The sequence below is a fragment of the Neofelis nebulosa genome, chromosome 2 (genome assembly GCF_028018385.1).
Source record: "Neofelis nebulosa isolate mNeoNeb1 chromosome 2, mNeoNeb1.pri, whole genome shotgun sequence".
In the NCBI taxonomy this organism is placed as follows: Eukaryota; Metazoa; Chordata; class Mammalia; order Carnivora; family Felidae; genus Neofelis; species Neofelis nebulosa.
Window position 1 is genome coordinate 117744076 of NC_080783.1, and position 14521 is coordinate 117758596.

The 14521-nt window shown below is 45.3% G+C and overlaps 1 protein-coding gene across 1 annotated transcript; it reads left to right on the forward strand.

Moving 5' to 3' along the window:
- The first annotated feature begins 239 nt into the window (after nucleotides 1–239).
- Nucleotides 240–4455, forward strand: HJV (hemojuvelin BMP co-receptor). The gene is given in 5 exon segments (XM_058695416.1): nucleotides 240–422; nucleotides 1735–1906; nucleotides 2277–2617; nucleotides 2619–2852; nucleotides 3349–4455. Coding segments are annotated over 4 exon segments (1284 nt in total). The 5' UTR covers nucleotides 240–422; nucleotides 1735–1824; the 3' UTR covers nucleotides 3976–4455.
- Nucleotides 4456–14521: the final 10066 nt, after the last annotated feature.

Consider the following 14521-nt stretch of genomic DNA (forward strand, 5'->3'; position numbering starts at 1 on the left):
CTAGAGTCACATAACCTGCAAGTGGATATCTGACTTGCCTATGATATTTCTCTCCCCCCCTTCCCCACTTGGCACCCTATACTCCATATTCTTTCTAATCCTCCTACTCTCCCCCCACCCCATACCCTACCCCCACTAACGTTCCTGGGATTTTGGACTTAGCTATTTTTAAAACAGTCAACTCAGTAGCCACCTCCCTCCCCCGCTCAGCTGTCCAGTACTCTGGCCAGCCATTTACTCCACCTTCCCCCCACACCAAACCTTCTCTGGTTCCCTGACCTCAGTGAGATTGCAGCCGGTCTGGGGACCTGGGGGAGACATGGAGAAAGAGACGGGGGAACCCCTGGCCGGAGCTGACGGACAGAGTAGGCAGTCATGGCTGGAGGATTGGATATCAGAGTAATGTTTGACCCCTGGAAACAGTAAGTCAAAATGAAATTGCAATTCCTTTAATAAGCTTTTGGAATGAAGTTAGGCTTTCATAAAATTGCAACACCTACTTGAATGTCTCTGGGCCAGAAGCTAGGATCTCTTTCATACCAAGGTGCCTGTCTCCATTTCTCCTCCTGTCTTATTTCTTTCTGGCTGCTGCCCACTGGCCTCTTGAAGTTTAGTCTTCCACCTCTCCTCTGACTGTTTTAGCTCCTTCCTTACCCTGTTGCCTCAGACTTCTGATGAAGTTTTAGGAGTTTCCCATATCCCCTATTCTGTGGTTTTCTCACCAAAGCCAAATTTAGCCTCAGATGATTAGTCACTGATACCCTTCTACCCTGCTTCTACTCCGCAGTGCCCTTCACATCGGCCTTCCGAGGCTGGGGGCTATTCTTGTAAATTATTTATGCCCACACTGTAGTCTCACCATCCTCTTCTCCCTCCTGCATGACTCCTACCTCAGTCCACATCCTTACCCCGAGAAAGGGGAGTTTGGCAGGAGAAACTCAGCCCCTCCCCAAGGCCTGTCCTCATGAGAGGCCTGAGAACTTCTGCAGGGAGAAGATTAATGAAAAGAGTGGTTCTTCAGTCAGGTTTGGAAAAGTAAAAAAAAAAAAAAAAAATACAAGAACTGTGGACTCAGCACAAACAAATATTGATTTGCATGCTTGGTTTGCATCCCACTATTCCATGAGAGAGGATTTTATATAGTCTCAGCTCTCTCAGTTGATAAGAGAGATCGGTCCCTTTTCATCCGAATACTGATGTTCCAGAGAGAGAGATGTGCGTATACCACCCTCACTCCTTGCAAAAACTTATGACACAAAGGAGGAAGAGAAATGAATGACCCCTGGAGGGTGCTCCCCCTCCCCAGATGGGGTGGGGCAAATAAGAGGTATGTTTCTGAAGTATTTCCAGATCCTAATTTTATTGAGGAGCCCACTAGGACGACTGGAGTCTGTTCCATCCTCACGATCCCTCTATTTTTGACACTTCTGCTGTTTGATAGCTTAGCGTGGAGCAATACAGTGGACTCTGCTCTACCCGCCCCCCCCCCCCCCACCAGCAGTCTAGTCAACCTTCCTTCCACCCCCACCTCAGGGTATTGCATAAGGGACCTGAAAGTGGCCACAAGAGCAGGGCACAGAGGCTTCACAGCCACACATACCGTTTGGGGAGCCCCATTCTCCCCAAACTCCAGCCGCTAGTCCTTTACCTGATCTTCCCAGATTCTCTGCACATCATCCTGAATGACCTTCAACTCTTCTCTCTTCCCATGCCCGACCAAATTTCTTTTTTCAGTCCCTTACAGGAAGTCCGGTCAAAATTCACTAGGTAGGAGGGTCATCAGCTGGAAAGAGCCGGAGCCTGGGGGGACCTGGCCGGATAGGTATGGGGGATCCAGGCCGGTCCCCCCATGGCAGCCCCCCAACTCTAAGCACTCTCACCCTCCTGCTGCTCCTCTGTGGACATGGTAAGGAAGGGCTAGGGAAGAGCTGGGGAACCTGGAGGGTCCGCTGCTGTGCAAGGGTGGGCAGGTGACCCCGTGTGAGGAGAAAGGACGGGCGCTGGGGGGTTCCAGTCACTCGCCGGACTCTCAAGCAGATATTTTTTTTATTTCCCATTCGCCTTGGGGAAGAGCCCTGGAAAAGCGCTTAATCCACAGGGAGAAGAGATCTGACGGGCTCACACGTTTTAGCAAGACTGAGTGAACGCAGGACTAGGGGGCTGGGGGCTGGAGATCAGTTGGGTTTTAGAAACAGCTGGAATCCCCTTCACCAGTTTGGGGAGAGTTACGGGGGGTATCCGGGGGTCGTCTCACAGTCCTCTGCCTTTGTCCTCAGCTCATTCTCAATGCAAGATCCTCCGCTGCAATGCTGAGTATGTATCGTCCACCCTGAGCCTTAGAGGTGGGAGGTCACCGGGAGCCCTGCGAGGAGGAGCAGGAGGAGGGGGCCGAGGTGGAGGGGTGGGCTCCGGCGGCCTCTGTCGAGCCCTCCGCTCCTACGCTCTCTGCACCCGGCGCACCGCCCGCACCTGCCGCGGGGACCTGGCCTTCCATTCGGCGGTGCACGGGATCGAAGACCTGATGATCCAGCACAACTGCTCCCGCCAGGGCCCTACGGCCCCGCCCCCGGCCCGCGGTCCCGCCCTTCCAGGCGCAGGCCCCGCCCGCTCCTCCGGCCCCCCCAGCCCCGGACCCCTGTGACTATGAAGGCCAGTTTTCCCGGCTGCACGGGCGTCCCCCGGGCTTCTTGCATTGCGCCTCCTTCGGGGACCCCCACGTGCGCAGCTTTCACCACCACTTTCACACGTGCCGTGTCCAAGGAGCTTGGCCCCTGCTGGATAATGACTTCCTTTTTGTCCAGGCCACCAGCTCCCCCGTGGCATCGGGGGCCAACGCCACCGCCACCCGGAAGGTCAGGGACTCAGCAGCAACTCCAGACCCTCTCATGGTCGCCCACGGTACCACTCCCTCCCACCCCCAACTGTGGCACAGCAATGCTCGCTATTCCCTTTCCTCCTCCACCTCCCCTGCATCTCCTGCCCCCCCCCGCCCCCCCCCCCCCCCAAGCACTCTTTCCTTAAGTCACTTTCCTTCGCTGGGAGTTTCACTCAAATGCAGAAGACACAAGAGAACGTTGAGAGGAGAGCTGAGGAGCCCTAGGTTGAGAAGTTACAGAAGGGAAACCTTGTCTTCTCCTGAGTTGCTGAGATTGAGGCCAAAGAGGAGGGGGAGGGGTTGAGCAGGGATGGGGCAATACTGGAGTACCAGGGAAGGGATCAGAGTGAGCGAGGGCCACGACAAGCCTCGAGTCTCTGCCGAGATCAAGTCCCTGACTGTGGGTGAGGCCTGACTGCCGAGGGATGGGAGCACTCAGCCCAAAATGAACTGTTTCCCTCTTGCCCTCACAGCTCACCATTATATTTAAGAACATGCAGGAATGCATTGATCAGAAGGTCTACCAGGCTGAGGTGGACAATCTTCCGGCAGCCTTTGAAGATGGCTCTATCAATGGAGGTGACCGACCCGGGGGGTCCAGTCTGTCCATTGGAACTGCTAACCCTGGGAACCACGTGGAGATCCGAGCCGCCTATATTGGCACAACTATAATCATCCGGCAGACAGCTGGGCAGCTCTCCTTCTCCATTAAGGTAGCAGAGGACGTGGCCCGGGCCTTCTCAGCTGAGCAAGACCTGCAGCTCTGTGTTGGGGGGTGCCCCCCAAGTCAGCGACTCTCTCGCTCAGAGCGCAGCCGCCGGGGAGCTCTGACCATTGACACCGCCAGACGGCTGTGTAAGGAAGGGCTGCCAGTTGAAGACGCTTATTTCCACTCCTGTGTCTTTGATGTTTTGATCTCTGGTGACCCGAACTTCACTGTGGCAGCTCAGGCGGCTTTGGAGGATGCCCGAGCCTTCCTGCCGGACTTAGAAAAGCTGCACCTCTTCCCCTCGGATGCTGGGGTTCCTCTTTCCTCGGGAACCCTCCTAGCCCCACTCATTTGGAGTGGGCTCTTTGTTCTGTGGCTTTGCATTCAGTAACGTGGCCAGCAACCCCATGATTGGGTTGGAAATGATGTGGGCATAGAGGCTGGCAGAGAAGAACATAAAGAATCATGGAAGGAAACAGTGGTCACCAGCAGACATGTGAAATAATGCCATTTAAGCAGAGTCAGATAAGGCTGCAGTCCCGGACTGAAATGATCACGGAATAAGGGTTCTGGGCAAAGCTTCTGCAATCTAGACCTCTATGGGGGCTCTTTGTCCATTTTCCCAGTCCCAGTTATGATCTGCAAACTGTTGTACTCCATCTACTCCTGAAATCACCCCAACAACTGTCGACGTTATAGGGGTCCTGATGATCAGTAGAAAACTTAAGGATTTAGACTTTTCAGAGGAAAGAATTGAGAGAGGAACACGCGATCACTACCTATGAGAGATTCAAAGATCTAATGATATTTTCTCTTGGAAAATGGAAAGAGGAGGAAATGATTAAAGATGGAATTTATTTGACAAATATAAGTGGGTAAGATGTGTCCTGCTTTCTCGGTTCAGAAGTGAAGTGGGGGTCGTCGGGATCTTAGGAGGATCGTCTGGACCCTTTGGAGGGTGGCACAGATAGGAAAGAAGCCGGCATCCCACCCCTAAATGATCTGTTACTAAAGCGATGAATTCTTCACACCCTCTTCGGTGGCCTATGCCGAATCTCTTTACACATGCTTGAAATGGAGTACAAGCAATGTATTCACTCCATTGAAAGACAGCTCAGCAGTATCCGATATTATTTCTGCCCCCAGGATGCTCACAGGCTATTAGGGAGACACAACTGATTCACATGAAGGAGTGATGAGTGTGCAGTTATCCCCTACATTCTGTGGTACAATGAATTCAGATGGGAAGGTAGTTGATTCGAACTAAGGAATCTTTGAAGTGATCATTTGAAGTGATCTTTGATGACTGGGTAGGATTTGAATTGTTAAGGACCTGCGGGGGCAATGTAAACCACCTGGAGTTATGCATAGATTCATGATTCAGTGAGGAAACCAGCAAAACTCAAATGAAATAGATAGGAAGGCATAGAACAGTAGATGGACAGACGCCAAATTAGCAGGCATCTTGAAAGTGGGTCCAAGGAGTTTAAATTAATAGCTAACATTTATTAGAGCTTAAAACCTACGAGACAATGTTCTAAACATTTTAAAAACATAAATTCATTTAATTCTCACAACTCTCTAAGGAAGGTTAATAGTCTCATCTTTACTTTTATATAGGGAAACTGAGGTATAACAAGATTAAGCAACTTGCCCACAACCATACAGCTAATAAAGGGTAGAGCAGTAATTAATTAATTGACAATAATTGTCGAACCCAGGCGTTGGGCTCCAGAGCCTTAACTCTTAACCACTATGCTGTGTTGTCAAGGAAACAGAGGGCCATTAAAGATTCTGGGTGTGGAGGTGGGCAAGGAAGTGGAGCTGTGGCTGCCAACAGAGCACAGACGACTTTTTCCTTTTGTGATCAGAAGCCCAAAGGGAGAGCTGGGGAGAGGAGGAACAAAAGCCCAAAGTTGAAGGGATCTAGTTTGTAGAAGAGAAAACTGAGAATAGAAGTTGTTCTATTGACTTCACTGTTCACACTTCTCTTCTTCTCTCAGTATCACCCACCTGACCATAAACCCCCTGGATACCCCCAGGGCTTACCAGGCAGGGTGTGTTATCTGGCTTGCCAGTTCAAATCTTTTTGCATGTCTTTATCCCCTCTTCCCTCCTCTCTGTATCCTCTAAGCACTACAGCCACTCTGCCACTCCCTCAAATCACAGTCTTCACACTTTCTGAAACCTGTAGGGGATCTAGAAAACCATCTGTTCTAATGGAAGAGAATGGGGGAGATGGTGGTGTCCAAGGCTGTCCCTTCACACAGGCATTTTCCCTCAAAAACTCTTTTTTTAGAAAGTGCTCCTGGGGTGCCTGGGTGGCTCAGTGGGTTAAGTGTCCGACTTCGGTTCAGGCCATGATCTCCTGGTTCGTGGGTTTGAGCCCCGTGTGCTTCAGGTTCTGTGTCTCTCTCTTTCCCTCTGCCCCTCCCTGCTTGCGCTCTGTCTCTGTCTCTGTCTCTCAAAAATGAATAAACATTTTTTTTTTAAGTGCTCCTTATATTGGTTCTCTTAACTCAAAAGAGTAACTTTATCTCTCAGGTGTGGGAATTTCAAGTCAGTCAAGAATTTCATAGCGAACTGGTAAATGAGATTCTTTCATGGTACCTGTCATGTAACACTGTTTCCTTTGCCCAAACTTAAGGTTAGCCCTATTACAAGGGAGTATTTAAAAATGGGTAGCTTGGAATAAGCACATGAAAGATGCTCAACATCATTAGTCACGAAGGGAATGCAAATCAAATTAGTCACAATGAGAAAACACTACTCAACCACTAGAATGGCTAAAATTGACAAGACTGACCATATCAAGTGTTGGCAAGAAGTGGAGCTCTCACAAGCTGCTGGTGCGAATGTAAAATGGTACAACCACTTTGTAAAAACAGTTTGGCAATTTCTTTAAAGCCAAGCATACAGCTACCATATGATCTAAACATTCGGCTCCTAGGTATTGACCCAAGAGAAATGACGATAACATGTCAGCACAAAGACTTGCATACAAATGTTCGTTACAGTTTTCTCTGTAATAACCAACAAAATTAGAAACTGGAGACAACCCAAATGTCCATTCACAGATGAATGGATACACCAGTTGTATTAACCCATACAACAGAATATCAGTCAGCGATAAAATGAAATAAACTAGTACACATAACAACATGATGAATCTCAAGATTATCATGCAAGCAAAGAAGCCAAACAAAAGAAGAGTGTATACTGTGTGCTTCCATTTTTATAAAATTTTAGAAAATGCAAACTAATACATAGTTTGGGAATGGGTGAAAAGGGGGAAGGGGGAAGGGATGGTTTACAAAGGGGCAAGAGGAAATTTTGAGAGTCACATGTTCATTAACCTGATTGTGGCAGCAATCTCATGAGTATATGTATGTCAAAACCCATGAAGTTACATACTTTAAATATGTGTAGTTTATTATACATCAAGTATACCCAATAAAGCTGTAATTAAAAAAATTATTTTATTTTATTTTTTGAGAGAAAGAAAGAGAGAGAGAGCAGGGGAGGGGCAGAGAGAAGGGGAGAAAGAGAATCCCAAGCAGGCTCTGCACCATCAGCACAGAGCCCAATGCGGGGCTTGAACCCACAAACTGTGAGATCATGACCTGAACCAAAGAATCAAGAGTCAGACACTTAACCCACGGAGCCGCCCAGGCACCCCAAGCTGTAGTTTTTTTTTAAAAACAGGTACCCCATCTTCCCCTTTTCCTTTGTTGGATCAGACAAAGGCTCAGAATGATCCCAGTATCAAAAGAAAGATTAGAAAACAAAACAACAAAAAAGAAAACCTAAGGAAGATTAGAACAGACTTTTCTTCTTCTAGAAAAGGAAAAGAGGAGGATAATGGATCAAGGAAAAGAGAATATTTCATGATTTCATTCCTTCCTCAGATGAAGTCATTCTAAAGGTCAGCTACCTTTAGAAAAGGCCATTTTCTGGCTTAAAAACATCAGCCCTGCCCCTCAGAATTCCATCTTTCTCTTCCAACAACAGTCAGCAGGTGGCGGTGGTGACTAGAAAGAATTACTCGGTGGGGCGGGGGCAAGTCTCCCTGAGAAAGAAAAATGGATTTCTTAGATTATTAGGTATGTTGGTCATTTGAGAAAAAATTCTAATAAACATTTGACAGAATAGGCGTTTCAGGAATCTCAGGAATAAACTGAAGATAGGTACACAGTTAAATCAATAAATTGTTTAAATAAATGATTATAACTTTTCAACAAAGGGTTGTTCAAGACATGAAACAATGAAAATATACTACCTGGGTCCACAGAGGATATTATTTACGCAGAGGCAATAATGTAAACACTGGCTGTTGATACAGCCAAAACTGTGATATACATATTAGGAGGATGAGGTGAAAGGAAAGAGAAGGCAGGTATACAACATGATGTGAAAGCTGACATTTCAATTACTATAACAAAAAAGTCAACGCTATGTCTACTATTTCTAAATTAAGAATGGAAAGAAGAAACATATCACCTAGAAATATAAAGTCAATACTAGATAAACAGGCTACAAGAATTGGAAGAGACTCTACTGAACGCCTCAGTGAGGCATGAGGACTGATGTTTTTTGGTAAGCCCTCAATAAGATAATTTCTGTGGTCCAGTAATTACAGTTCTCAAAAATCAGTGCCAGGAAACTGTACCAGCACTAGGGAAAGGAAAGAAGGCAAAGCCACCAGAAAATAAAAGGCCTTCCTCAATTTTTCTGCCTACTCCCAAACCAAATTATTCATCATCCTTCCCAATAGGAAGAAATAAGTTACATATGTTTCCTGAGATAAAACTTGTGAATGGAGGGTGGGCTTGGAGAAAGTGAAAGAGAAATCCGGCAAGATAACTGGACTCTGCCTTCGCTACAGGGCTAATGATTTTGGAATCATTGTCTGCTATTGGTTCAAAGACCAATATTTTGTATTTACATATATACATACACATATATGCATACACACACATATAGTTGACACACAATGTTGTCTTAGTTTCAGGTGTACAACATAGTGGTTCAGCAAGTTAATAAGTAAGCACTATGCTCACCACAAGGGTAGTCATCACCTGTCACCAAAGGACACTATTACAGTATCATCGACTATATTCCCTAAGCCGTACTTTCATCCCCGTGACTTATTCATTCTATAACTGGAAGCCTGTACCTCCCAGTCCTTCACCCATTTTGTCCGTCCCCCACCCCCTCCCCTTTTATAACCATCTGTATTTATGGGTCTGTTTCTCCTTATTTGTTTGTTCATTCATTAGTTTTGTTTTTAGATTCCACATATAAGTGGCATCATATGGTATGTCTTTCTCTGACTTACTTCATTTAGCATAATACTCTGTAGGTCCATCTATGTTGTCACTGATGGCAAAATCTCTCTTTTTTTAAGTTTTATTTATTTTTTGAGACAGAGAGAGAGAGAGAGAGAGAGAGAGAGAGAGAGAGAGAGAGAGAACGAGCTCACACAAGTGGGGAAGGAACAGAGAGAGAATCCCAAGCAGGCTCCGCACTAGCAGCATAGAACCAGACACGAGGCCTGATCTTGTGAACCGCAAGATCATGACCTGAGCCTAAATCAAGAGTCAGATGCTTAACAGACTGGGCCACCTAGGCGCCCAAGATCTCATTTTTTTTATGGCTGAGTAATTTTCCACTGTATTTATATTCCATATCTTCATGTAATCAGTCTTTGATATAGTTTCTTCCTCTCAGTCACGAGTATCATATTCCTTCCTCTGTTCCTTCTTCTCACAATCAAAGAATCATCTTCGTTACTCAGGGTTTCAGGTCTCAGAAAAGCTTCCGTGCATTCGAGACAATCCTTGGACTAAAGATCTGGACGGTACATTAGTTCACCCACTGGGTGGCAGAGCTGAGCCAAATGGATTACCAAATTGTGCAAGAAAAAATTTCTTAGAAAAGAGGAAGTTGGGCTAAGCACACAATGTCCCATCTCTTTCATGCTTATAAATATCAACATAGCCGGGTTTTCTCCCCAGAAAAACAAACCATCGCCTCTCACTTCTTTACCACCCTTGCCCTGACACATGATTGGGCCATAGGCTTTGAGGAGGGACTGGTTATTTAAGTTACAGTATAGCAGAGAGAACTGAAGTTTAAAGTCTAACACTGATAAGAAACAATACTAGGTTCTGATTAGTGGTATACTGTATTCTAGAGGTACACTCCAGTCTATCAATTCAATTTGTATTTAATAATATACTTACTCTATGAAATGTACTCTGCTAGATGCTATGAAGAATTCAAAGATAAAAGAGGACAGAGTTCCTGCTCTCTAGGAATTCATTATCTAGGACAGAAAAGGAAATTTACATGTAGGTTTTGTATGAGAAATAGAAATAACATTTGTGTCATGGAGCACTCAAAAGAGAGCGAAATTCTGTGTGGTTGTAAGGTGAAAGATGAAGCGATTGGGAATCAAGACAGGTTTCAGAGAGGAAAAGTCATTTGGCTGTCTGTGGAAGAGTGGATAGGACTTCAAAATTCAGAGGTGGGGGAGGAAGATCAGGTATTCCAGGTAGAGACAAAAGCATCAGCAAAGGCACAGAGGCAGAGAAGGATGTATCAGGGGAACACTGAGTACTCAGGTTTGGCCGAGGTAGAGGGCACATTCATGAGGAAGTAGTGGGAAATGGACTGGAAAGCAGGGATGAGGTCAAAGTGTGAAGGCCAGGTTGAAGCATTTGGATTTGATTCAGTAATCAATGAGTCTTGGAGCATCACAGAAACAGACAGGAATAAAATGCTGTTACATTAATCTAGTCGTGGTCTACAGATTATAGCAGAAAGATCATTACAAGGTATTAAAACAATCGAGGCAAAAGTAACAAGGACATGAACCAGACTGCCGGGCAGTGAAATAATAAACAAGAAGTAAATTCTAGAAACATTGGGAAGATGGCCTCTACAGAATTTGGCAATTGATTGGATGTGGGGACTGTTATAGAGGAAGGAATCAAAAGCAATTCCTTGATTTGAAACCTTGTTCATTGGGAGATGAGTATATAATGGTTCCATTAAAAGTATTAAAGGGAAGAACTGAATTTGAGCACAGCGGGGCAAGATGATGAATTCTACACTGGACAAGGTGAATTTGAGATGCCAGCTGCAACTCTGGAGACAAGCTAAAGGCATAGTATAAATTTGACACAAGTGATATACAGATGGGCAAATTGAAGAGCAAAATGTAAAGGAAGAAAAGGAGAGGGCCAAGGACAAGTCCTCAAGAAAAGCTTTCAGGGGCAGAGAAAAAAGAAATTGCCAGAGGGGTGCCTGGGTGGCTCAGTCAGTTAAGGGTCTGACTTCGGCTCAGGTCACCATCTTACGGTTTGTGGGTTTGAGCCCTGTGTCGGGCTCTGTGCTGGCAGCTCAGAGCCTGGAGCCTGCTTCACATTCTGTGTCTTCCTCTATCTCTCTCTGCCCCACCCTTGCTCACACTCTGTCTCTGTCTCTCTCAAAAATAAATGAACATTAAAAAGAAATTAAAAAAAAAAAAGTTGCCAGAAAAGGAGAAAGTCTAAAAGTCAAGATGAACTCTTAAAGTTTTAAAAGATGGCAGTTTTCAAATTATATAGGAGTCAAGGACAATAAGGCCAAAAAAAAACCACTCTGGAAACCTTGAAGAAAATGTTTTGTATTTTTTTTATTTTATTTTATTTTATTTTATTTTATTTTATTTTATTTTATTTTTATTTTATTGTGAGAGAGAAGGAGACAGCAAGCATGAACAAGAGACAGGCAGAGCGAGAGGGAGAGAGAGAGAATCCCAAGCAGGTTCCATACTGTCAGTGCCCAGCCCAGTATGGGGCTTGATCCCATGAACCATGAGATTATGACCTGAACCAAAATCAAGAGTTGGATGCTTAACCGACTGGGCCACCCAGGTGCCCCCAGATCAGGAATTTTTAATAATTAAATCTAAACTAAAAAAAACAAGAACCCTCACCAAGCATCGTAGAGACAAGAGCTCTACGTTAAGTGTTTAGAATCCAGGGTTTGGAGAATGGCTCCACCAGTTATTAGCTTTATGTCCTCAGTCTTGTTTTTTGTTTTGTCACTGTTGTTTGTTTTTTAAAGACTGCTAGAGTCCCCTTTAACTCTAAAACGTTATGAGTCTTGCTCTGAATCCTTTACAGTAGGATTAAACAAGATACAAGATACAATGGGTTAAAGCACTAGGGCACCTGGGTGACTCAGTGCCAAGCTTCTGACTCTTGGTTTCAGCTAGGGTCATGATCTCATGGCTCTTGAGTTTGAGCCCCGCACTGGGCTCTGCGCTGGCAGTGTGGAGCCTGCTTGGGATTCTCTCTCTCCCGCTCTCTCTCTGCCCCTCTTGCCACCCCCCCCCCACCCCCCGCTCTCTCTGTCTCTCAAAATAAATAAGCTTTAAAAACCAAAAGAAACTACAACCAATGTGTTAAGGTACTGAGAGGCAGGAGAATTGAAAGAGTTCAATACTTTAGACCAGACAAACTTGGGTTCAAGATGTGGCTCTATTTACAAAATTTGTGACCTCAAGGCAAGTTACTTAACCCTCTGAGCCTGACTTAATCAACCCTGAGTCACAGAGTTATTGTGAGAATTCAATGAAATAATCTAACCTTAAGTCCTTTCTGGAACAAGATGACAGATGCACTTACAAATAAAATGTCATTGAAATAACTATGTTAAGGACTTGGTCCATGACAGGTGCTTGATAAATGACAAAAAAAAAAGGCACTCTGAACTCAAGACGCTGTACAATTATTAATATATTCTTATTCCTGACCCAGAGGCATGCTCCACAGTTGAGCAGTCTGGAATCCCACACTTCCTTTGGGCCTTTATTTGCCTCTAAACTAACATTGCCGAGGGAAAAACATAGGAAAGCCTGATGGACACGGGTAAAGGCAAGTTCACAGAGTGGAGGTGACAAAGGGATTTGTCCTCCATTAGGAACTTTAGGGTTCTAAGTGTCTATCAGGCCAGAAGTTAAGGAAGAGAGCAATGCAGCCAGCACTTTGACCCTGGCTGGAACAGAGTAGGAAGGGCACTTCCCTCCCTGAGAGCTCTGGCTTTACTCAACTAACTACAGTAAAACAAACAACAATCACCATCGGGCTTTTTATTGGCACAGAGATTAAGAGGGTGGGGAAGGTGCAGGTAAAGATGATCTAACTTGCAAAACTCCTGGACTTAGCCCTACTTTGCTGTTCCTCCTGGACCTGCCCTCCCCTCCCCCACTGCGCCACCGCACCCCACGACTGTATGTCCCCTGCTTTCGGGACAGGAACTTACAAGATTTTTCTTTCTTTGATGCAGGAACTGAGAAATAAGACTCAGGGAGCAGATTTTAATCAGAATACCGGGTTATAAGGTGAAAGGTCGTAAACAACTCTGTCCAAGAGGGCTTCGTTTCAGAACACGCCTTGGCCAGGGGCCTGGCCAGCAGCTGCTTACTGCCAAGGCTAAATAGTTTTTTGGCCCGGAAGGGAACCCAAGCACAGCACAGCGCAAACAAGTGGACTGTACTGAGCTCTGCAAACTGGGAAAGAAAGAAAAAAAACTGAGCCCAAGAGAGAAACTTAGAGCAAGAGAGAATTGCTTGATGATTTTTAAAAGCTCAAAAAATTCAGCCCTTCAGCGATGTGCCCAAATAAATACCAGCATTCCCTTTTCTCTAACACGCCCTGAATCAACAACATCCTGGTCTATTTCTACCCACCTCTCCTCCTTGCCCCTCAGAATTTATGTAGCTACATACCACGCACTTGGCTCATGTATTTCTTCCTAAACATTTTGATGTTTCATATCTATGTACACTTTCATACCCATCAAACTAAAAGTTCTCCCAGAAGACACAGTTTTGAATTTTTAAAATTATTTTGGTGAGAGTCCTACCCTGCCTACTCCTGATAATTCAATCAATATTGTTGACAGCCTGGAAAACAAGTCGCTTGTTGATTAACTTTCTAAACCAGGGTGCCGCCTCAAACCCACACACCCCAAGGATCAACATGTTCCCTTTTTTGTTCCTGAGGGTTGATGGGGTGTGTGTGATTTCCAACAGAGTTTTGATGCCTGAGTGTTGAGCTTGCTTAATAGTGGTGCTGAGTTGTAACTTGTTAGCCTTAGGGTGTCAACCCAGTTATGGTGTATGAGGAAGGAAAGAAGGATCCTTAACAGCGATGAATAGCCTTCTTTTTGCTGACAATAGGATTTCTGTATATCCTAATGTTTCTCATTTAGTTCCCCATCTCAGTCTTGGAAGCACTATCTTCCTCTTTCTAGCATTAAAAAAAAAAAAAAATGAGGTCATAATCTCCTGATACCTCAACACAGACATGAGGGAGGCCCAGGAATCGAAGCAAAGGTGTGGGGAGAAATCCCTGTATTGCTGCAAGTCTTTCTGATTGCATTTTCGAGTACTTTCTCAGGAGTCAGCTCCTAAGTCATCTCATGGCCCAGTGGTGGGGTGGGGGGAAACCTATGTGGCAGCCAAAGGACAACACAGAGTGAGGAGTCAGGGTCTCTTTTATCTTGAACATATAGTGTCCCGGTGACCCTTTTGTCTTGTTTCCTTACTGGGATTTCTGAAAGGCTTCAAAGAACATTTTTGAAAGATAGGAACCCTCTGCCTTCAAGCAGGAAAACAGCCATCTCTCCACTGACGCTTTGGTTACAAACAAGAGAACTTTTAACTAGAAGGCTGTGAACAGTGTGAGCAACAGATCTAGAAACGTACCTTTGATTTAGTGAGTTTCAGACGGGATGCAGACAAGAAATTCAGGAAGGCGAAGCAAGTGAAACGTTGTTTTTTTTTTTTTTCCCCCTCTTTCCTTTCCTGAGAAGTAGGGAGTGAGAGAGAATCAGAGCCCAGAGAGCACACCTTACTAAGGAGTAATAGGTAACCGGGGGGA